The sequence below is a fragment of the Leptonychotes weddellii genome, chromosome 6, assembly GCF_054177405.1.
Source record: "Leptonychotes weddellii isolate Sample4059 chromosome 6, ASM5417740v2, whole genome shotgun sequence".
Lineage (NCBI taxonomy): Eukaryota > Metazoa > Chordata > Mammalia > Carnivora > Phocidae > Leptonychotes > Leptonychotes weddellii.
The window spans coordinates 98819138-98844429 of record NC_138374.1 but is presented as its reverse complement, the minus strand read 5'-3'; the positions used below and the strand labels follow the sequence as shown (position 1 = coordinate 98844429).

At 38.5% G+C, this 25292-nt stretch overlaps 1 protein-coding gene across 2 annotated transcripts in view; it reads left to right on the top strand.

Moving 5' to 3' along the window:
* Window positions 1-25292, top strand: part of RGL1 (ral guanine nucleotide dissociation stimulator like 1) — a 329410-nt gene that overhangs the window by 64884 nt on the left and 239234 nt on the right. For both annotated transcript variants that reach the window (XM_081824739.1, XM_081824738.1), the window contains exon 2: window positions 19064-19227. In XM_081824739.1, the coding sequence (XP_081680865.1) occupies window positions 19096-19227 (132 nt within the window). In that variant the 5' untranslated portion in view covers window positions 19064-19095. The remainder of the gene's footprint in view (window positions 1-19063; window positions 19228-25292) is intronic.

Here is a 25292-nt window from a genome sequence, read left to right as displayed (position 1 = left end):
ACTTTTCTTCAGAAACTATGCAAGTCAAAAGATAGTAGTATATCCTTAAAGTGCTAGATAAAAGTTTGTCAACCTAGAATTCTAGACTCAGTGAAAATACCTTTAAAACATGAAGATAAAATAAAAGCTTTTTTCATACAAAAAAAGCTATAGGAGTTTGTGGCCAGCAGACCTGCACTACAAGATCTATAGTTCTTCAGGTAGAAGGAAAATGATACCTGCAGAAAATGTGGATCTACATAAAGGGATAAAGAGCTCTGAAAACATGAGGAAGAAGTTCTCATTATTTTAAAATTTCTTAAAAGATAATTGGCTGCTTAAACCAATAATAATAATATATTGAGAGATTTACAACATAGGAAAAAGCAAAATGTATGACAACAATAGCATAAAGGACAAGATAGGGAAATGGAGGTATATTATCCCAGTATTCTCACATTGTATGTGAAGCAGCATAATCTTATTTTAAGATAGACAGATATAAGATAAAGATGCATATTGTAAATCCTAGATGAACCTTTAGAAATTAAGAGATATAGTTAAACAAACCAATGGTTGTGATAAAATGGAATTAAAAAAGTACTCAATCAAAAAGAAAGCAGGAAAATAGGGAGAAAAACAAAGAATAGATGAGATAAATAGCTAAACAATAGCAAGATGGTAGGTTTAAACACAACCCTGTCAGTAATTTCATTAAATGTAAATGGTCTAAACTCTGCACCAAAAAGCCAGAGGTTGTTAGATTAGATTGTAAAAATCCCAATTGTATGTGGTCTGTAAAAATTTCTGTCTATACGACCGTGAGAGACTGTGGACTCTGAGAAACAAACTGAGGGTTCTAGAGGGGAGGGGGATGGGGTGAAGGGTTAGCCTGGTGATGGGTATTAAAGAGGGCACATACTGCATGGAGCACTGGGTGTTATACACAAACAATGACTCATGGAACACTACATCAAAAACTAATGATGTAATGCATGGTGACTAACATAACATAAAATAAAATCAAAAATTTTTTTCTGTCTATATATAAACATACAAATTAAAAGGGAGAGGTTGGGAAAAGATAAAGGTGTTTTAACTAAATTAATAGAAAAAGTAGACTTCAGAATAGGAATATTACCAGGAATAAACAGGGATATTTCACAATGATAAAGGGGTCAATAAATCAAGAAAGCATAGCAATTCTAAATATGTATGCACCTATTAACTGACTTCAAAATGTATGAAGCACCAACAGATCTGAAAAGAGGAAAAGAGGAATCTACAATTATAGTTGCAGTTTTCAGAACTCTTTTCAGTAATTGGTAGAACAGGCAGACAGAAAATAAATAGGGATGTGGAAGATTTAAATGACATTTCAATCAGCATGGACTAATCGACATTTATAGAACATTCCATGCAGCAAATGCAAAATACAGATTCTTTTCTAATATCTAGGGAACATCTACCAAGATAGACCACATGCTTAGTCATTAAAAAGTTTTATTTATTTATTTATTTATTTATTTATCTTTAACGATTTTATTTATTTATTTGACAGAGAGAGAGCACAAGCAGAGGGAGCAGCAGGCAGAGGGAGAGGGAGAAGCAGACTCCCCGCTGAGTAGGGAGCCTGACACAGGCGGGGGCTCGATCCCAGGACCCTGGGATCATGACCTGAGCCGAAGGCAGATGCTTAACTGACTGAGCCACCCAGGTGTCCCTCTCCAGGAATTTTAAATGATTAAAGTCATATGTAGTATGTTCTCTGATCACAATAAATTAAATTAGAAATAAGTAATAGAAAGATACCCAAAAAAATCCCAAAACATTTGGACATTAGGCAGCATAGTTCTAAATGATGTATAGTTCAAAGAAGAAATTACACAAAAGTTGGAAATATTTTGGGCTGAATGTAAAGAAAGCTCACATTACCAAAATTTGTGAAATGCAATTTAAAGGGAAATGTATAGGTTTAAAGCTTATATTACAAAAGGATAAATCTCTACATGCATCAGTCTAAGCTTCAACCTTAAGCTAGAAATACAGGAGAAAATTAAACCCCAAATCAGTAGGGAACAAATAATAAATCAATGAAATAAAACACAGAAAAATAATAAAGAACATCAATGAAATCAAAAGCTGATTCTTTGAAAAGACCAATATAATAAATAAACCTCTAATTGTATTAATCAAGAAACAAAAAGGATACATATATTACCAATATCAGTAATGAAAAGGGGGCTATCTCTAAGATTCTACACACATTGAAAGGGTAACCAATGGAATGTTACAAACAACTTGATGCCAGTGAACTCCGCAGCCTGTATGAAATACACAAATTCTTTGAAAGAATTTATATTCTATTCTATTTCAGAAATCAATAGGAAATCTAAATATCAATTAAAGACATTAATTCACAATTAGAAACCTTCCTACAAAGAAATTTGTGGGCCCAGATGTCTTAACTGGTGAATTGCATCAAACACTCAAGGAAGACAGGAGCCTAGGTGGTGCAATCGGTTAAGCATCTGACTCTTGGTTGCTCTCACCCTTTTCCTCTGCAGCTTATGCTCTCTTTCTCTCTAAAACAAATAAATAAATCTTTAAAAAAAACCCACTCAAGGTAGAAAAACCACCAATCCTACATAAACTTGTTTTGAGAATATAGCAGGAGAAACGCTTCTCATCTCATTTTATGAGGCCTGCGTTATCCTGATATCAATGTCAGACAAAAATATTATAAGAAAACTACAGCCCAACATCCCTCGTGAAAATGAATCACTAGGGGTGCCTGGGTGGCTCAGCTGGTTAAGCGCCTGCCTTCGGCTCAGGTCATGATCCCAGGGTCCTGGGATCGAGCCCCACATCAGGCTCCCTGCTCAGTGGGGAGTCTGTTTTTGTCTCTCCCTCTGCCACTTTCTGGCACACTCTCTCTCAAATAAATAAAATCTTAAAAAAAAAAGAAAATGAATAAATGAATCATAAATCTTTAGCAAAATATTAGCAAACCAAAAATGAAATATATAAAAAGCATAATACATCATGATTAAATAGTGCTTGTCCCAGGAATATAAGGTTGATTAACAATAAAAAGTAATTAATGTAGTTCATCTTATTACTACAATAGAGGAGAAAAACTATATGGTCATTTTGATTGAAGCAAGAAAAGCTTTTGAAAAAAATCAACATCCATTCATAATAATAATCTCCCATCAAACCAGGAATAGAAGGGAACCTCCACAATCTGATAAAAGGCTGATGATTGCACACCTCTATGAATATACTAAAGCCACTGAATTGTGTACTTTAAATGGTTGAATTTTGTGGCATGTGAATTATATCTCAATAAAGCCATTTAAAAAAAAAATACAAACTATTACTAAATATCACTGGTGGACCTGAATGATTTTGCCCTAAGCTCAAGAACAAGACAAGGATGTTCATTCACTCTCTTCACTTCTAATCAAAATTCTACTGGACATTCTCACCAGTACAGTAAGACAAGGAAAAGAAATAAAGGGTATACAAATTAGAAAGCTACAAGTAAAATCATCTCTATTCACAGATGACATGATCAAGCATGCTGCAAATCCTTCCTATCTACAAAAAAACCTGCTAGAACTAGTAATAATTTTAGAAAGATCTCAGGGTACAAAATCAATATGCAAAAATCAGTTGCATTTCTGTATATTAGCAATAAACAAATAGAAATTGGAATAAAAAATAAGACAGTATTATTTGCAGTAGCATCCCCAAAACATGAAATACATGAAACCTCTACCCTGAGAACTAGAGATATTTCTATGAGAAATTAAAGAAAACCTAGGTGAATTGATTTACTAAGTTTACAGCTGAGAAAACAGTATTGTCATAATTTCAGTTCTCTCCAAATTGATTTCTAGATTCAATGAAATCCCAATAAAGTCGGTATTGCTATTGAATCAGTATTATTAAAACGTTACTTCTCTCAAGTTGAGTTATAGATTCAATGAGATCTCAATAAAAATTCTAGCAAGCTTTCTTGTAGAACTTTCCAAGCTGGTTCTAGAACTTGTTTGAAAATTTAAATGCCTAGAATAACCAAAACAGTTTTGCAAAAGAATAAAGTTAGAGGAGTTACACTTACTGATTTTGACACTTACTACAAAGCTGCAGTTAATCAAGATAGTGAGCTATTGGTGTAAATTCGGGTACATAGATCAATGAAACACAACAGAAAGTTCAAAAATAAATCCATGTATGTATGTATGGTCAACTGATTGTCAACAAAGATGCCAAGGTAATTCAATACGGAAAGGATTACATTTTCAACAAATGGTCTGAAGCCAACTTATTATCAACATAAAAAAAATGAACCTCAACTCTTTATCACACACAAAGATTAACTTGAACTGGATCATAATCCTAAATGTAAATGCTAAAACTATAAAACTTCTAGAAGAAACTTTGTAACCTTTGTGTAGGCAAAGATTTCTTAGGACACAAAAAGTTTAAACATAAAACGTTTGAGTTGGGCTACATCAAAATTGAAAATTTTTGCTGCTCATAAGGCAGGGTAAGAAAATGTAAAAGCAAACTTCAGACTGGGAGGAAATATTATCAATATATATATCTGACAAAGGACTGCTTCCCAGAATATATAAAGAACTCTTAAAATTTGCTAATAGAATCAATAAAAAGTCTCTAAAAATGGACAAATTTGAATAAACTCTTTACCAAAGAAGATATACAGGCAGCCAGTATATCCATGAAAAGATGCTCAATATCACTTATCATTAGGGAAAGAACATTAAAATCACAAATGTGATATTACTGTACATCCATTAGAACATTAGAGTGGGATCACCTGGGTGGTGCAATCAGTTGAGCGGGTGACTCTTAGTTCCAGCTCAGGTTGTGATCTCAGGATTGTAGGATTGAGCCCCTTGTTAGGCTCTGTGCTCAGTGCGGAGTCTGCTTAAGACTCTCTCTGCCCCTCCCCACTGAGCTCTCTCTCTCTCTCTCAAAAAAGAAAAAAAGAACATTAGAGTGAAGAAAATTAAAATGACTGAAAATGCCAATTGTTGGTGAGGTTATGATGCAACTGGAACTCTCATACACTGTTGATGGGAATATAAAATTTTATAACCATTTTGGAAAAGAATTTTGACAATTTCTCATAAAGTTAAACACACACTTATCCCATGATCAAACAATTCCACACTTAGGTATTTAAGAGACAGGAAGGCATATGACCACAAAAAGGTTGTACACAAATGTTCCTCGACTTTTATCTAAAGTAACCCAAACTGGAAACAACACAAATGTCCACCGACAGGTAAATGTATAAATAAAATATTGAACAGTATATTATTCAGCAGTATAAGTGAAGGAACTACTTAGACCACAACAATGTGGATCAATCTCAAAATAGGTATGATAAGGGAAAGAAGTAAGTTAAAAAGGTGTAGATATTGTATGATATTCAATGACATGAAACTCCAAAAGAAAAATGTACCATGTATTTACAGAAGGCAGATCTATGGTTGCCTGGGTACAGTGATGGGGTGAGATCAGCTTGGAAAAGGCCTAAAGGAATGACCTTTTGTGGTGAGGGAAATGTTCTATATTTTGATTTTGGAATAACGGGGTATATACATTTGTCAAAAGTCATAGAATACACCTTTAACATGAGACAGGTAAATTATACCTCATTAAAACTGTTCTTGTGTGTATTGGTTGCTTTGTTTTTGAGGACAAGTTCTTGTAGGGAAACTTTATAATGGTGTTGACAATTTCATCATTGTATAAAGCCTTTTTCTGTATTGAGTAGTGTCAGACATTCCTGTGCCTTTTGCATTTATATTTAAGCCGTGATGGGGCATAGTGGATTGAGGGGGGAAAAGTAAGGATTGAGGAGGGACCAAAGATTTGTAAGTTGATTTATTCAACAAATATTTATTGAACCCCTCATATGGGCCAGCATGCACTAGGTACTCAACATATGAAGGGCAGTACAAATAGTCCTTGACCTCTAAGAGCTCAGTCTCCTAGGGTACAAACTAAAATACAGTATTGTAAATGCTGTGATAAAACTATGAACAACTTACACAGGGAGAGTCATTAACTCTCCCCAGTGGGTTTGGGGGTGATATTTACATTTGCTTTAAATTTAATGCCCAGTGGTTAAAATCATGTACCTTAGAACAAGAGAGATAGAGATTGGAATCATGGCTCTCTTACTTACTCTCTCTATCAAAACAGAGTGCCATGAATAATGTGTCACAGTATCAGGCATGTGTATGCCGAACAATTAAAAGCATTATATTAGAAGGATATAGATTCAGCTGCTATAACAAAGACAAAGAGAAGGGGACAGGGTAGGGGGGTGGAATATTCTGAGTTGAAGTTACCATATAACAAAGGTATGAAAGGGCCCTATTTGGAGAACAGTGGTATGAGAGAGTAGGGAACTGGGGTTGGGCCAAGGTGAAGATACGACTTGAAGGTCAGGATACAGCCATATGACAAACTGGAATAGGAGCCTTGAACTCTCTCCTATTGGTGCATTCCTATTGCAAGTTCCTAAGCAGGGCAATTTTCTAAAAGAGATTTTTAGGAAAACTACTCTGGTGATAGCATGGAGAATGACCAGGAAGAGTCAAGGTGCAGAGAGTCTAGTAACTTGGCTCTTTCACTGGTTCAACCCAGAGATAATGGAAGTATACATCAAGGAGGGTGGCTGGCATATAGAGGAGGTTCTAGCCTGAGATGCCTCAAAGAAGTCATCAATAGGATTTGGTGACCCCTTGGATATGGAGCATTTGAGGATGACTCTGAGATTCCTAGCTTGGGTATTTGGGTGGATGGTATTGCCATTGGTAGAGATAAGGAGCTTCATGAGGAAGAGAAAGTTTCTGTAGTGAGTTAAGAGGTATGGAAGTGGATGCTTTATTTGTGGAAGGCAGTAATTTTGAAAATGTTTTGGTGGAGTAGTCTACTCAGTACAATATTTTTGAGTATCCTTCAGTAGATACACAATTACTTATAAATTGCATACATGCACTATTATTCTAACATTTATAAATATTATAAAATGTATACAAAATGGAAAAAAAGATGAGATGAGATAAACATATAAATCAAAGTAGTTATTTTTTTCCTGCACATCAGTACATCGTCTTGGGTAATAAGTGGGGTGTGTTCAGCCTGCTTTGGACTCACTGGAGTAGGACACCAATTGTTGGGACCTGCCCGCAGCTTTGTGGAGTGGAGACGTGGTGGATCTTTCTCCCCTGGTGGGAATCTCACTGACCCGTCTTTCCTTCTTTCTTTCTGGATCGTTTTTTTTTCTTGGAACAGGTATACAAGTCATGACCCACTGGGAGCAACACGTGCGAAACTTTCTTAACATCTGTGGTGCATGGCCCTAGAAGGTCATTATAATTCAAATGAAGCAAGATTTTAACTGTTTGGCCTGTGATACAAAGTAGCTTCCCCCTTACACACTGGCTGAGACCAAGAGACAGGGGCCCTCCACTGGAAGTCCCAAGCTGGACCCAGAGGAAAGTGTGCCCATGGTCTGGCCCAGCAAAGAGGATCGTGAAGAAGTTTATTGACTTCACTACCACTCCCTGAGATAAAGGTGGAGAAAAGGAGAGTGTGTTAGATTGGCTCAGTGGCTCAGACTAAAACATCAGGGACTCTTATATTTAAAATTGATGTCCCTGCGAATGTGCTGCTTGAGTGTATGCGAAGTCCTGCCTTTCTATTTCAATTTCCTTTTTGGTTACGTGAGACCAGCTATGACAGCCTGTTATTCATGGAAGGCTAGTGTTGCCAGCTTCTAACTTGGAGAATACAGCACTTATTCTTGACGAATTGGTCCAGTAGGAAATGGAGTAGAATCTAAACAACTCTGGAGGTCTGTGGCAAGGAGACAGAAGGAGAGAGAGAGTTAATCAACCTTCACCCAGGCAGCCTGTTGACAGATTTCTAGGCCAACTTAATCGATGCACTTAGTTCTCAAGGAAGACCTGAAAATTATTTGGACTGATTTCACCATACTTCATCCTTCTTGTGATGTTATAGCTATAAAGTAACTAGCTTGAGATTCCTTTTTAGGGCACACAAAAGAATAAAAGAAGAAAGCCCCATATTTTCTTGTGGTCCAGACTGCAGTGCAGAAATGGACTGAGCATATAGAAGTTGAGATTCTGAGCCAGCTTAAGCTTCACTAGCATGTAAATCACTTTTCAGTCTACAATAAAGTTAACAATTAAAATCTCCCTGGTATCCAGAATCAATGTCAACCGCAATCAAACTGGGGCAATGAACCCAAGAACTGCATTCACTTGAGCTGTAAATCATAAACCCATCACCCTCCAGAGCAGAAGCAAAAGTGAAGAAGTCAGTACTGTAATAGGTTCCATATGTTGTTTTAAAGAGAGTCTTAAAAAAAACAACTTGGACTACAGATCACCATACTTTTGTAGCAAAAATTTACATATGTGAATGAGAAGTGAAAGAAATGACAAAGTCAATTTTTTGCTTCTGTTTTCTGCCACTTTTTAAAAATAGGGAAATAGTTGTTTAAGTCTGGAAGGGCAGGGCTGGGGGAGCATGTTCGGCACCCGAGAAAGTGGAAGAGGCGGCAGAGGGGACTGGAAAGGAGGGAGGAAGAAGCTGACTCTCAGCTTTGGCAGATAAGGAAGCATAGATAAGGAAACAAATTCTAATAACCCTCTTGGCTTTTCCCCTGCAACCTGAGGGCAAAGAGGTAGTGTTTCTCTTTAAGCATTAAAGTTACAAAGCTAAAAGTTAACATGGCCGCAATTCTGTGAAATTTGGGAAGCGCCAAGACTGAATGGAAAGGGCAGCTGTGTTCGGAGTCAGACAGATCTGTTTTCAAATTTGCATTCTGCTGTGTGATCCTGGGCAGTTCCCTTAACTCTGTGGGGCTTCAGTGTCTTCTAATGGGGAATTAATACTTGGCTCACAGAGCTCTCACTGTAATGCATTTGCGCATATCTAACACTTATCCAGCATTTGGAATTGTATCTGTGAGATGTATCCTATCCTTTTGAAATCTTTCTTTTTCTCTTCCTGTGATTACGGACTTCGCAGTGATTTGGATTCAGAACTGCAAGCATGTAGGCTGGTAAAAGGAGTTCCTAGGTTTATTGATCTTTTGTGTCCCTGCCTCATATACACCTGGCCCAATGATTAGGCTCTAGCCAAGTAAAGTGCTACGGACTTCCCTTCCCTCCTGCGCATAGCACGGTGCTGAGTGGGGTCGAAGCAACCTGACCATCATATTCCCTGGAAGTTGCCACTTGCTGTGGTAAGTCATATCGGCCCATCGACCCCTCAGCTAGGAAATTGGGGATGCTGAGTGGTATATTTGCACAATTGCTATCATGCTAAGAGGTCTGAATCCAAGACACCATCTCATTCAGTTTCTACTTTGGTTTATTGGAAATAGCAAGGTCAAGCTGTGGTCAATGCAAACACCAGGGGAAGTGGAAAGTCCTGTGAAAGTTTAAGAAAGGAAAAATAAAAGAAAGAGAAAAGAAACTACAACCCAGTTGGAATGGAACAGTGATACAGAAGGAAATGACCCTATTTCTCCTCAGACAGATGCTGTGGTGGATTCAGTGCCTCTGAAACTAGAACCATACTGAACAGAGTTCTCAAGCCCCACATTCCATCCAACCCTCATTTACTGCTCTCAAAATGGAGACATTTCACAAATTCGGCTCTGAAATACCGTATGTGTCCGTAAAAGGGCAGATAAAATGGGCCAATCAGACCACGACTACATCTGTCAAAGCTCTAACCCTTCCTTGGCCTTAGTGAAAACGTAACCTCGGACCAAACGCAGAAACCCGGCAGAGGTACACAAGGCATTTAGTGCAGCCTTTGAAAAGTCGGTGACGGATGGCTGGTGCTGTTCTGAAGGCCTGATGAGAAATCCAGGCTTGGCTCTGCTGGGAATGGTTGCAATTTTAAAGAAAAAGTAGGCTCAACTTCAGTAACTATTTAATCTATCCCAGCAAGGCCTTCCCCACAAGCTGAGTTAAAAACACTCCTGACTCTTGCCGTGCAAATTAGTTTTCAAATATGTTTTGGAAATTTGTTTGGGATTTGGGAATAGAATTTGGTTTTAGGTTTGTCTCATTTAGGCTTCAGATCTTTTGGTTCACTCCAAAATAATGTGAGGGTTTTATCCTTAGTGACTATTTTTATCCTTAGTGACTACTATATAGAGGGTAAGTTCTATAGCAGCCTTGAAACCAATACACATACCCACAAATGCAGGACCATTCGTCTGTGGCACGTGGGTACAGAGCTTGACATGAGACAAAACAAACATGGAAGAAACAGAGAAGTTGAGCGTCCTCACCGAGTTCACTAAAAGACTGAAAACAGTTGAATATATTGAATAAAAATATTTGAAAATAATGATTGCATCTTTTCCAATGTACATGAAACATGACCAACATTGCTGCCTTTCCTGATAAAAATGTCATTATGCTACAGCAAGCTCAAGTCTTTGGGAGGGTTTCTTGGAATTCCAGAAGATAATGGCTTCGACTTTTTGTTGCGTTCGCTCAGGACACGCAGATCACCAGGGGACAAGCCCACTAGATCTATGCAAGAGTCAAGAGTCAGGAAGCAGCATCTCTAGGGGTTCCTCCTCCATTTCGTTGTCTCTTTAATGTTTCTGTGTCCATTTGGGTCATTGAGTTTTTGATCCCATATGGGATAAGTTTACCATGTTACATCGTGGGTACAGACCAAAAAAGCTGAGAAGAAAGTAAACAATGTGAGCCAATGGGAGAAGTCTCCCTAACACAACACACAGAGATCCCTCCCTCCCCCATGCTGGATGAATATTGGACCCGTTCCTTCGGCCTTAGCCTCACTTACGGGCATTTATGCTTTTAGAGGTCAAGATCAGGGAAGAAACAACATAGATGAAAATGAAGATGCTGCCCTCATTATAAAGCTTCCTGTACCTAGTTAGTCTAGCAAATTGGTGTCTGGGTATTTAGCAGTACCAACGAGATTTAATCATTACTATATGAAACTAATCAGAGTCGTTCATGTGGGGCAAGATGTTATCTGATCTAATGAAAGAAGAGTTGTAATTAAGAATATATGGGGGGTGGAGAATACATTGTATTTGGAAAAGTCATGGTGTCCTAGCTGCTTAGAGACTAAGAAAGAGAATAAGGATTGGCCTAGTGCCAGGTCACTGTCCATGCTTCTCCCAGAAGTGTTTTCTTAAAAGAGATCCCCGCCCCCCCAGGACCTGCTGTTATCCTATAGCCTAGTAAAGTGACTGTAATTAAGTAGATTAGACTTCTGTTTTTAGTCAAGTAAAAGATTGAGAACAGACTGCTCTTTAACCCGAGATGTGGAAAGGCCAGTCTCCTTGGAAGTTAGTTAAAATGATCTTGTGTGTTAACTGATAAACTCGACAGACTTCCTTCCCTGAATGTAATATTTTCAGCTTTTGGCATTGCTCTTATGAGAAGCCCACCTCCGAATCCTTTCAAGAGCTCAGATTCCTGCGAATTCAGATTTTTCACCTTTTGTAAGTGGAACACAGGCGATTATGGTACGGCACCATGTGTCTCGGTAAAGACCTAGCTCTGGGGTCCGGAGGGCTCGACAAAAACTCTAGGCTTGTTCCTTCATTTCTCTTGATCTGAGCTTTTCCTAGGCTGCTGTGAGGATGCACTGATGCTCGTGATGGGCAAGTCCAGTGCCTGGCACTGTGAATGCTACCTCGCCACGGCATTGCTGTGGTTATTGTTGGTACCTAAAGAATGACTCCGACCTGAGTCAGCTTGACTTCCTTCAACTCGAAGATAAAGATTAGCCTGTGGTTATTGAACTGTGTGATGCTCCCCTGATGGTTTTTGCATTTTGCCCTCATTCAGCCAGTTAAAGCTGGAGTCCACAGAATTGTGAAACATTTGAGCCTGGGACGGTCATGTGATTTACGGTTTCATCTCCTTAGCTTTTCAAGCAACAGAATCGCTGAGCTTTTTATTGTAGTAAAAATGCAGATCATAAAAAAATTCAGTTCCTTAGAATTCTTTCTGTCTCTCTACAACGCTGAAGGATTCTTCCTGATCTCGGGCTCTATTCTGTTTAGGTATCGTCCCTCTCCCTCCCCCACGTCTGCTTTTGCAGATCTGTTTCCAGACTGCCCACTCTGATCGGGGAACCAGGAAGGGAGCCCAGCTGTTTTCCTTGTGTTAGCTTTCTGTGCTGAGCAGGAATTGCTGAGCAAAGAGCAGCATTTCTCCAGGGAGGTTCACAAGGGTAGTACAAACTCAGTCTGGGTTTTTCTTTTTTTGAATTATTATTAAAAACTTCTGCCAAGTACTATCAGTTGGGGGAGGGGGGGAGGCGGGGGGTTGGTATCGCATAAAGTCTGCAGTGCAGATGGACCAGCCTTTAAAAACTATCAACTCGAGTGAAGCAGGAATGTCTTGCACTCCTTCAATGTTCTACATTTAACAGGAGACAGTTGCTCTCAGAGAAAGTCATTCTGATTCCATAGCCTCTATTGTGCAACCTTGCTCAGTGGTCAGTAAGACGGGACATAATTAAAATTCCTTTGAAAATGGTTGCCCAATGATTGACATTTGTTCCAAAATACATCATAATAGTAAATGCTTAAACTGTTATTCCAGTGAAGTATTTTTCTTTTTTAGTGGAAGGAAAATAAAATCATTTTTTTTAAAGGATGATTGAGCTTTTTTAAAAAAATTGAAGGAATAGGATACGTTTAGGTTCAGTCTCTCAAAGACCTGGCAGTCCAGCGGGGGAGGCCAGAGTAAATCGAGAGGAGCAAAAGAAGCCAATATGCAGACTCTAAGTGAATTGCCTTATAGAGACTAGAGTGCTGGTGGGTTTCCAAAGAGGAGGAGAAAATGACAATCCATTTCCCTCCTAATACGTTGATATCAACTGTCACTTCAAACACAGCCGACTTTTCAGTATTGCTCTGAAGCAATCTGATGTGCTTGTTTTTCCAGGAGGAAAGCTGCTCAGCGCTAGAAATCTATGCCACGACTCCCTGGAGTTCTTCCTGTCTGGTGTCTGTCCGTGCTCCAGTCTCCATTTCTGGGCAGAAATCTTAGATTCTGGACAGCTGCTTCTGTCTCTGTTTTCAGAAGGAAGAGACCACTATGATGCACCCCAAAACTGGGAAGGCTGTATCTTCAGACTTCCTTGGATGCCCCAGTTTATGAATACCACAGTAGCAATCATGAGTAGAGATGTCTACCCCCGAACCAGGATTTGGATGCTAAGGATCATTGAGCTCATCCAAACACCAGCCTTACAAAGCCTCTGCAGATTTACACATAAGAGAATTTTGAATTGTTCCTGAAGAGTCACAACTCAGGTGTTCAATCCATGAATGCCAAGGGGCTATCATAATTTCCTGCTGTTTGGCTTTTGAGTCGTGAATGCATGCATCATTTGGGAATAAGTACAATATGTGAGGGACCCATAGAAATCACAGCTTTTTACTGTTGTGTTTGGTAATATAAATCCCTCAGTTCTGCTAGAAAAATACTTCAGTGCACATTAGTTTTGCTTTCTATATTTGGCGGGGAGAGGTGAGTACTTTATTTTATTATATCTGTAAGGGGGCTTAGCGGTGTTATGGTCTATTTATTCATATTAAAGATGAGGAACCTGAGGCTGAGAACAGTGAAATGGTTTGCCCAAGCGTTACATAGAGAACTTACTGCAGTCTTATGATTTGAACCCAGGTCTTCTGACTGGTATTCCAGTGCTCTCTGTACCATGCCATTCTCAACCCTGTAAATAAAACTAAAATGCAAAGACTGTTCTTGATACATAGACATTCGGGTGAAAGAGTTGAAGATAACCAGAGGTAAGGAAGCCTGTCTCATCTGCACAGAAGCTGAGCTCATTAGGAAGCAGAATGAGGATGAGAAAAGGTAGGATGAAAGAAATGGCAGAAACACTAGTAATCGTGGGAAAAGACTGGAACAGGGCAAATACCAGACATTTGCAAGATGAGAAGAAATCTGAGTTGAGGTAAAAAATAAAAAGTTTTTTTTTTTTTTTTTAGGCAGAAGCAAGAGTGTATGTGTAAGGGAATCAAATAGAAATGCTGTATTATCAGTGCATACGATGGAATCTGTAGGGTCAGAAGAGAAGCATGGCTTTACTAGACAAAGGCTAGAAATACCAAACCCATCCCAGTAAGGTTCTGAATATTAAATAGATTCTGAATATTTCCTTCTGAAAAAATGGAAAGGGGAGAGGGAGGGAAAAAAGATAATGATACAGAGGGATGTCTCATATATTATTTACTAAGATAGAAGGGAAAGTCAAATTCAATAAAGTCAAGACTGACTTGTCAAACCAAGGCCAACATGGGGATTAATAAAATAAATACAGATTTCAGTGAAATTGTACCCTAGCACTTATTTTTAAAGCCATACTTCAAAAAGGTTGCATTCATGAGAATTATAATTTTTATCAAATCACAGGAACAGACACTAGTAATGTCAAATGTTTATGTTCTTAGATTATCACTTAATACTTATGTTTTTAAGATTAGCCCCTGGGTCGCCTTGGTGGCTGAGTCAGTTAAGCCTCCAACTCTTGATTTCGGCTCATGCGGCATCAGGCTCCTCTCTGGGTGTGGAGCCTGCTTAAGATTCTCTCTCTCCCTCTCCCTCTGTCCCTCCCCCACCATCCCACTCATGTGCTCTCTCTCTCCCTCTTAAAAAAAAAAAAAAAAGACGATGGTCTTTGGATTTAACCAAACTGAAAAAAAAAAACATAAACCTTTAAGCTTTCGTGGGAATGGTAGGGCTCTAGGATTTGGAGCAAAGTGATCTTAAGAACCCTCACATGGCTTTTCTTACCTGCAGGTTGTTTCTCAGTGTCAAGTGAAAGCATCTGTCTTCCATTCCAGCAGACTTGTCTTCCCTGTTCTTATTTTACTTTTCTGTTTCATGAAGTAGAGACAGTATACAGTCATGACCCTCTTAAAATTGGAAAAGGCATTTCTCCAGCAATTTTCTTTTTACAATTTTGAGCTAAATTTTGCTTCTGTGTTCTCTGATCAGATATTTGCCTTTCTCTACATACAGGTTCTTTTCTCTACCCCACCTCTAACTTAACGGTGATCTCACCATCTAGGAGATGCTTTGTTTTGTTTTGGGTATTAGGTATTTTAGGATGACAGTTCTTCAAAACTGATTCCCAAAAAAAGCTCATAGGCTTATGATATCTTAGACCAATTATTAAGTGGAATTGAAGATTCTGCCTTTAGGTTTATAGTGATTTCATCTTATTCATTGAATGGGCTTATATTAGTGGTATATGCTTGGAAGTTGGCTTGTGAGCCTTGACCACATGTTTTAAGAAAGAAGGCAGGAGTTCAACTCTAAGATATGCAGTGTATCAGAGGTAGAAGAAGGTCTACATATGCCTCTTGTTTTAATTCTAACGAAAAATGGCCCCACTATATAGACTTCTAGCTCATTTTAGGGAAATGAGAAACCTATAAATAAATGTATGAATTGTTTAAAGTAGGTATGGAGTAGAACTTTAGATGTGAAGAGGAAAAAGGTGGGTCAGCAGCAGGATTGGCTATATAATTTGGTGGCTCAGTGCAAAATGAAATGTAGGGCTTTTTGTGCAAAAATTAAGAAGTTCAGGACAATGATGGAGCAGTCAACCAAACCTGGGGCACTTCTGAGCATGCGGTGCTGTGTGACTGTGCAGGTTACACCTATAAAGGCAGCCCTGGTCAGAAGTTGAGATGGGGGTGGGGCACCTGGCTGGCTCAGTCGGTGGAGCATGGGACTCTTGATCTCGGGGTTGTGTGTTCAAGCCCCACATTGGGGTAGAGCGTACTTAAAAAAAAAAAAATAGAAAAAAAGAAAAGAAGTTGAGATGGGAATAAAAAGGAAAAGGAATGATCTATTTTCCCAGGATGTTTCCCTCTCTGTATCTATCCCACTCTTCCCTGTATACTCATCAGATGTGACCGCCTCTCAAGTGGGCACTACTGGGCCAGTTGGCTAAGACACTGACACTTTAACTCTAATCCATGGGGGAGAGAGCAGGAGAGGGTGGTCTCATTCTACCAGTGATGGGGTCGGGGGTGTGGGGTTGAAGTTCTGCTGACCTGACATAGAGAAAGCATAAACTTGGGACCTCTACTGCTTTCCAGCAGCATATTAAAGTTACTTAGCTGCCTCGCATCTAATTTGTCATAGCTGTAAAATGGTGAAGTCTACCTTACAGGATCATTGTATGGTGTAGAGATAATGTGGAAAATCTTAGCATGGTGGCTGGTATGCAATGAGAGCTCAATATATGTTGCATATATGGTTTTTGTGTGTGTGAGTGAGGAGAGGTACTGAGGATGGGTGAAAAGACCTCAAGTCTCAGATGGGGTGGCGGATCTCAAAATGCTTGAAGGGCGTCCTAGGAGCTGGCTATCTGTCTGCTTCCATCCTTAGTTCCCAAGGACCTTGTAATGGTTTACAACTCATTCAATTGCATCTTCTTCCCAAACAGGGCAAGGAACAATTTGTGGGAAGTCAGTACACACTAGAGTTCAGTCTCCGATAGTGAAAATTTGCCAACTCTCACCCACACTGTAGCGATGAGAAAGCAGCTGTGGGCAGCAGTGGAGTGAAAGCCATGGGGTCACCGGGATACATTACACTTACAGATGTTCCATTGTTTGCCCTGAGATTTTGTAGTTCGCCTGTTTTGTCCAGTTAGGTTTCCCTGATTGGCAGAGGATAGAGCCCAAACCCTTTTCTGTAGTTTTTCCACTTTGTTTTGATTTATTATTTGTTGTTTACAGTATTATCTCCAATAACAATGATGGAATTTCCTTCCCTACTAATCTGGCGGGTTTCCATTGTGCCTGTTTATTTTAATTTCCTTTTTTTGGACTGAAACCTCCACATGACTTTGCTTTGTTTATTTCCTTGCCTGTATGTGTCAGCATCATTTATTAACATATCCTCTCACATGAACTTTGTTCATTAATTATGAAGGTTTTGTTTCCTGCTTCCTAGTAGGATTGTATTCAGTGCTGCATGTGTGTAGGGACTGTGGCGTGGTTTTGGTTAGCAGTTTCCTCATCATGGCTCTCTGCAAGCAGATGGCTTTCTCTCCACGGTTTCCAGATGGAACGCGTGAGGCAGAGAAGGAAGTCTGCTGCCGAAGAGGCTTTTCTCAAATCCTCTGACCAACCAACGCTGCTCCGCTTATCAATACTCATTTCTGTTTACTTTTACTTGGGCAGTAGGTTATGTGAGCATAAGACCTGCTTTTTTGCAGATGTGCTCCATTCCTTGAAGACATTTCCATGAAAACTAGTCTGTTGTTAACTAATGAGCAATTAGCAGCTTGGGGATGCATGATGAACGTTAGACTTGGCTCTTTCTCATGAAGACCTTACAGCCCACTAAATAAATCAATAAAAAGGTGAAGGAGAAGAGGTAATTTGACTTTTACATCTGTTATTTGAATATATTGGATCTGCTGCCCCATTTTCACCGGATTCTCATGATTTACTGAATTAACTAATTCATCAAACATTTGTTTAGTACTTACTCTGTATATGATGCCATCTCTAGTGTCAAGATGCTTAAAAGACCAGAAGGTGGAAATAGAGTTGGAAGCAAATAAATATAATGAAGTGTTACAGGTGGCACAATAGACATCTTTCCAGAGTATCTAGAGGGAGTAACAAAGGAGGAGGGGGGCTTTATTCCCATGGAGTGGGGGGTAGGAGGTGATGTCACAAACAAAGCCTAAAGGTACTGGATGTATTTGAGATGCATATGTACCTTCAGAAGGCTGAAACAGTGGCTGAGGAGGCAGCAGGGTGTGGTGGAGGAAGGGAGGGCTGTGGTTGCCATTTTGAGGAGTTAGGATTTTATTCTCTAGGGAAAGTTTTAGGTAGGTGGGACATCATTATCAGATTTACTTTTTTTAAAAAAAAATTACCTTGAGAAGGATAGATTCAGGCGGACTTGAATGGAGGCAAGGAGATTCCTTAGGACAAGATGGTGCGGAGCAGGCACCATGTGATTTCAAACAAGCCAGGGGCGGATGGAAAGATGTCAAAGAAAGGGGCGCCTGGGTGGCTCAGTTGGTTAAGCGACTGCCTTCGGCTCAGGTCATGATCCTGGAGTCCCGGGATCGAGTCCCGCATCGGGCTCCCTGTTCGGCAGGGAGTCTGCTTCTCCCTCTCCCACTCCCCGTTTGTGTTCCCTCTCTCGCTGTGTCTTTCTCTGTCAAATAAATAAATAAAATCTTTAAAAAAAAAAAAAGATGTCAAGGAAGTAGACTTTATGGAATTGGTATCAATTCTAAAATATTGTCTTTACAGCAACTGCTGCTGAAACTAAGGCTCAGGAAAGTAACACACCTAATCAAATGTCTAAGGGACTATTTCTCTGTGTTTCCATTGCAGTTTGACAAAAATGATGATTGTGGCATTGAGCACACAATGCAGTAATATACCATATTGTGATTACTTGTTTATAACCCTTTCTGCCCGAGACATTACACTTCTTAAGGTTAAGAGCCAAACTACCAAATGATTTATGTATGCCTAGCATGGAGCCTCGAATAAACAAGTACCCAATAGGTGTTTGAAGAGGAAGACTCCTGATGCCAATACTTCTTCCACATGCAACACACGGCATGGAAATACGAAGAAACTTCACTCAGGCTTCTCTTACATCCACCCATTTCCATCTCGCCTCCTGAGGGGGCCAGTGACAAATAGGGATAATAGGCAGATGATGCTTCTTCCTTTGCTGTAAAATTTCTATCACCTCATCAGAATGCACCCCTGCCTCCAGAAGCCTGCATTAAAATAACAATAATGAATATTTAAAATATAAAAAGGGGCCATGAAAGTTGATGTCTGTTGTGACACCTTCCTCAGTGGTCTCATTATCCACAAATCAAGCATGAGAATTTGCTTTCATATCTTTTTTTTTTTTTGGTAATTAATGTTTTAACCTGGATCACACTTTATTCTTCCTCACAGATCCGTAATGCCTCCTGTCTGGCTCTTTCAAGATGGAGGATAAACCTGTGGGAGAGCCGATGCAAGTGGTGTCCAAATTCAAACTTTCCAACAAGGTAGAGAGCACAGGACACTGGTTGGTGGAAGATCATGCTCGGATATGGGAAGTTTTAAAGACAGAGGAGGTAAGACAACTCTAAATGACTCAGTTGGTACAATGATGGATTTTCTTTGACTTGAGACTCTAGTTCTTAGTGTAGTGAGCACCACAGGCCAGCTTGGCAAATTTTTAATTCAGGGGCCAACCATGAATGGAGAACAGTAAGTTAGGAGTGTATTCCTTGGACATTAATAACTCCGCAGTGATTTAACCAAAAGAGGTGGCACTGACAGGTAGGGCTTAAAACATACAGGTAGACATTCTCCTTGTAGAATCCTGCCAATCCTAAATGGGAAACAAAATCATGGTGAGAAAGTTAATTCCTAAGGATCAATCATAACAAGTGGAATTATAGAGATTCATTGTTTGACAGCATGAGGCTCAGTGTATCATTAGGGCTCTTTGGTTGCAAGGAACAGAAATTGATTCTGACTAATTTAAGCAAAATGGGAAATTATTGGAGGATATTGGGAGGCTCACAGAATTGATGGGATGCTTTGAAAACTAGGCTTGGAAAGAAGACAGGAGCCAAATCAGTAAGAACTGCTCAGGGCACTACCCCTGGTATAAATTCCAATCTTTCCCCCACCCTCTCTTTATTCTCACAGGTATCTGCTCAAGATGCAAAGCCATGGGAGAGGGGGGCTCACTGCCAAGCTCAGTCACATGTCTTTTTCCTGGTTATTCTGTAAAGAGAAAAAGAATCTTCCATGAGAGATCATTATAGCAAGTCCTCACAGCACTTGTGTTTGGAGTCCAAATGTCTAATATCCACATGTTGTGACAATTCCAGTTCAAGAAAGTAACTTAACAAGTGCAGTCTTAAACATGAGAATACTGCCCAAGCAAATGTAAACCCTCTCTGTAGAGATACTTGCCCAACAGATTTTTTTTTTTTTTAAAGGAATAAAATTCCACAGAGAGCAGTTGAAGTCTCTACATAACCCATCTAATAGGACCAAGACTCAGGTCAGATAAGTGAGGTGCCGAGGGCACAAAATTTAAGGAAGCATTCACTCTTAGGTTTATGTCCTGCATTTGCACGAACTTGAGAGTTAATGCATCCTTATATTTTGAAGTGCCTTGCTTGCCTCACCCTTGTGCTGGTTCTGCCACCCAATTTTATTCTTCTCCCTCTTTCCCCCAGGTTATCCCTTTCCTGAATTAGGCATTCACCATTCTTATGCATATTTCAATATATATGGTACATACCTGTTATCCACATATCCAATATATAGTATTGATTTACATCTTTTCAATTTTGTATAAGTTTTGTACTATATATCTACTTCTATAGCTTCCTTTTTTTTTTTTAACATTTGGTTTCTACCTTATCTGTTTTCTGTGGTTGATACATGTAGTTCTAGCTTATTCACATTTTACTGTTCTTTATATTCTGTTCATTGAATCAGATTTGTTTATCTGTTCTCTTACTAACTTTTAGTTTTTTTTCAGTACAAGGTAGTGTAGTACATTTCTTTAGCATAGACACCTGGAAGTGGCCTGCTGGATTATAAAGTATGAAAACCTTCAGTTTTACTAGTTATTATCAGATTGGTTTCCAAGATGAGGACATGAGTTTATATCCCCACTAGCAGCATATGAGAATAACCCCTGCTCTGTATCTTCATCAGTTACTGATTTTGTCAGACCTTTAAATATTGGCTGATCTGATTGTTTTGAAGTAGGATCTTATTGTTTTAACATGAATTTTCCCATATGGATAATCAATTATCCCAGCACCATTTTTGAATGTCCATAATTTCTTCTTTAGTTGGTAATGTTCTCATGTATCATATTTCTTTACATACTCTCTCTGTTGATGTAATACTCCCTCAACTGTTTTAGCTTTAAAGGAAACATGGGTATCTAATTGGGCATGTCTCTCCACTGAATTATTGCTCTTCAAAATTGTTTTGGCTGTTATTGGAACTTATATTTTTGATATGAATTTAGGATGAGCTTGTTAGGTTCCATGAATATGAAGAAAAAGCAAAGTCTGCTGGAAATTTGATTGGGATTGAAATACGTTTGTTGATTAATTTGGGGAGTATCAACATCTTTATGCTATTCAGTGAATATCTTGTCTAATTATTGACTTTAATGGGCATGCTTCAATAGTTCACCCTCACTATTTCACCAATATTTTATCCTATACGCCTTTGCTGTAAGATTTTCGTTAACTAAGATCAAGGAAGTTTTTCCTTTTCCTTTTCTTTTTTGTTAAATGTTAATTTCTTTACATTATAATATTTGATATCTACAAAATAATATACATATAAGTTATAGAGTATAATATTAAAACAGATACTTGTGAGTTCACAGCGAACTTAAGAACTACAACTTTACCAATTTGTTGAATACATATGTGGACTCTTCCACATCCTATCCTCTTGACTCCTTTCCCTGCAAAGTTAACCATTTTCTTGAAGTCTGTGTTTGATCATTCTTTACCTTTTTAAAAGTTTTTGTAGAATATATATGTATCCCCAAACAATATTGTTTAGTTAAATAAACTAGTTATTTGGTCTTATATGTATGACATAGATCTGATTTCTTTGGTGACTCACTTCTTTCACTCAACATGTTTCTAAGATTTTTAGTAGTAATTCATTAATTTTTACTGTTGAATAATATGCCATTATGTGGTTATGCCATGATTTATTTATTCATATTTATGTTCATGGACATTTTAATTATTTAGTTTTTTGCCATAATAAGCAATCTGCTAAGAAATCCTTATACATGTCTGTGCCCTGGTATAAGTGTTCCATGCATAAGAATCTTTCTAGGTTAATACCTATTAGGTGAATTTTGTAGTTGGGTATGTGCAAGTTACGTTCTGCATGTTATTGCCGTATTGCCTTCCAAAACAGTACCAATTTACACTCCCACCAGCAGGGCATAACATTTATCTTATTCTATATCCTTGCCAACTTTTGTAATTGTCAGATTTCTTAATTTTTTCAATCTAGTTGGTAAAAAATAAAATCTCATTCTTTACTAATCAATTCTTGATGTATATCACTCCATCTTAGATAATTTCTCTCTCTCTCTCTTTTTAGAATTTACTTTTCTGAGGGTCTAACTAGAGCAAGAGTCTTTCTTTTCTTTTTTCTTTTTGTCTGAAGATGCCTTTATTTTGAGCCTACTCTTAGAATGATAGTTTAGGTGGGTTACTTTCTAGGTTACTTTCTTTCAGTACATTAAAAATATTCCATTGTTCTCTGCCTTCCATTGTTTTTGTTGTAAACTAGCTAAAAGTCTAATTTTTTATTCCTTTGGATATAATGTCTTTTCTAACTAGCTAGATCTTCTCTACATTTTTGCTGTTTTGTAGTTTCATTCTTCTGTGTTGAGGTGTGGGTTTCTTTTTATTTAACCTTTTGGAATTCATAGGGCTTCCCAAATATATGAATGCTGTCTTCCATCAGTCTGGAAACATATCTGTAATTTTCTTTTCAAATAATTGCTTTTGCTTCATTTTACTTCTGTAACTCGAACAAGATTTATGTTTGTTTTTCACACTCTTTGCTTATGTCCCTTAACCTCTCTTTTGGAGGTTATATTTTTTTTCCTCTCTGTGTTGTATTTGGATTAATTTTAGATCTCTTTTACAATTCACTAATTCTTTCTTCAGTTCTATCTAATCTGCTCTTTAACCCAACCATTGAGTTTTAAATTTCAATTATTCTATTTTTTACTTCTAGAAGTTCTATTTCGTTCTTTCTAAAATTTTCTAGTCATTTTTTAATGTCTTGCTTTCTATTCCTATTTTTTATTTTTGAAGGCGATTTGTCAAGAACTGTGAAGGCTATGAGATCTTAGGCTATTTGCAAGTTAGCTTGCCAAAGTTATAGATACTGAAAGAAGACATGAGATTCCTCTGTCTCAGAGACAGAAGAAATAGTAGCCAGAGTGTCAGCATGTTTTTATTGGTTCCTTATGTCACAGTTCCTCCAGGGCCTAGATACCTGCCTGCACAGGAAAGGATCAGTGACTTTGGGAAACTTCCCAGTTTATAGTAGACAGTAAGTAAGCCTGCACTTTCTCCTAATGGGAGATATTACCTTATCCTTTAAGGTTAACAATAGGCTGCAAATACAGGCCTGAAAAATGATCTGGGTAAAGATCAGCCAGGCCTTGATCTTTTGGCACAGAAATCAAGACATACAGAAACAAGAGAGACTCATGGAGGAGTGTTTCTCAACAATATTAAATATAATAGTCTTATATTCTGAGTTGGCAATTCTAATAACTGTGGATCTTGTTTTGCTATTTGTTCTTTCTGTTGCCTTTTGCACATGATGTTTTGTTTCTTTGTGGTTTTATGATTTTTGACTGTGGGTTCATTTTTCTTGAAATGAAGGGAGATTTCTCTGTTGAGAATTTGCATTTACTTCTGGGAGCACTACCAACTGGAAGTGACTTTAAAGTAAATTCTTAGATTGAAGTTTTTCAGACTACTCAGTGTGAATACAGGTTGAAAGCCTGTGGATGGGTGTATTTGTGATAATTAGTTCCGAGGGGAATTGACTCCTCCCTTCCCAACCCACCCCTGCTCCTGTTCAGCACCATATTTTAAGATAAGCAACTTTCCTGGTATTGTTGTGGAGGGCATGTCATTCTTGGTTCATCTTAATGCAGAGGGAATAACATTTTGGGGTCCTAGTTTTATGCAGTGGGGATTCCCTGTAGATTCTCTCGCTTGAGCCAGTCCCCCGTTTTGTCTGTTAGTCCCTGTGTCATTTAAAGTAATAACCTATATTAAAGTAACACTAATGCTGTCTCAAATATAGTCAAAAATTTAAGTGGCTTAACACAATAAAAGTTGATTTCTTAATCACATAATAGTCTAACACTTGAGTTCATTCTTAAAGGAAAAGCATACATTAGCCCAGCAAATGGGATTTCAGAAGAAGAATGAGAGAAAAAATATTCTTGGAAGAGGGAAAACTGTGTAAAGGTATATTAGAGAGAATGTTCTGCAGTTTGGAGCATTTATAGCAGAAAAGGAATGGCAAGAGATGAAGCTGAGAGGAACCAAATAATGAAAAGTCTTATGTGCTCCACGCAGAATTTCAGAAATTATCCTGTGGGTCTTGAGGAATCAATGTAGGGTTTTAGGTGGGGCTAGTGACATGGTTGTATTTGTTTTTTAGAAATGTTACTTGAGGGGCACCTGGGTGTCTCAGATGGTTAAGTATCTGCCTTCGGCTCGGGTCATGATCCCAGGGTCCTGGGATCGAGCCCCACGTCTGGCTCCTGGCTCAGCGGGGAGTCTGCTTCTCCCTCTGCCTCTCCCCCTGCTCCTGCTCTCCCTGTCTCTCTGTATCTCTGTGTCTCGAATGAATAAATAAAATCTTAAAAAAAAAAAAAAAGAAATGTTACTTGAACACTTCAAAACCTTCTAGCCCACTTTGGTCTCTTTCTTTTCCATCTACATTGTGCTGCTCAGTGCTCAATGGGGAATTATTCGGGATGGGAATTCTCTCTCTTCAACTAGACCCTCTGTCCTTGAGATCATATTCTTTAGTTTTAATTCTACTCCACTATAAACCCAAGGCACGGGCATACTGCTGGACACAGGTTGAAATAAAAACCTGATGATTGATTGCCAAACATTTTCATAGTCTTTATGTAATCATATAGTCATTATTTTACAGTAATATGTTGTTTATCTAAGTTGTTACGTCCACCAATATTGTACAAAGGTGATTCATTTGATTCACCATAAGATAGCACTTATTGGTGGTGACTTTTTTTTTGTCATTGCTGATTGAATTTGCATTGAGTCATCTGCCATGCCACTGGACTTATATGTGTTCAATGTTTTACATTTGTGAGGAGGCTGCCAAGATAAGCAAACCAGACAACGGAACAGGGATGCTCTCTGTGTGAAATTAAACTAGTGAATGCCTGTATGGAGACTGGACATATGACCTCTTCCTGTCTATCCAGCCCAGGAATGGGGCCCCACATTGTAACATCACATTCTTGGAGGAGGAAATAGTAATGTGTTCATCATGCATGCTTTGGAGATTAAATCACTCTCATCATGAAATGAGTAAAGTAGATGTATCATCAGTA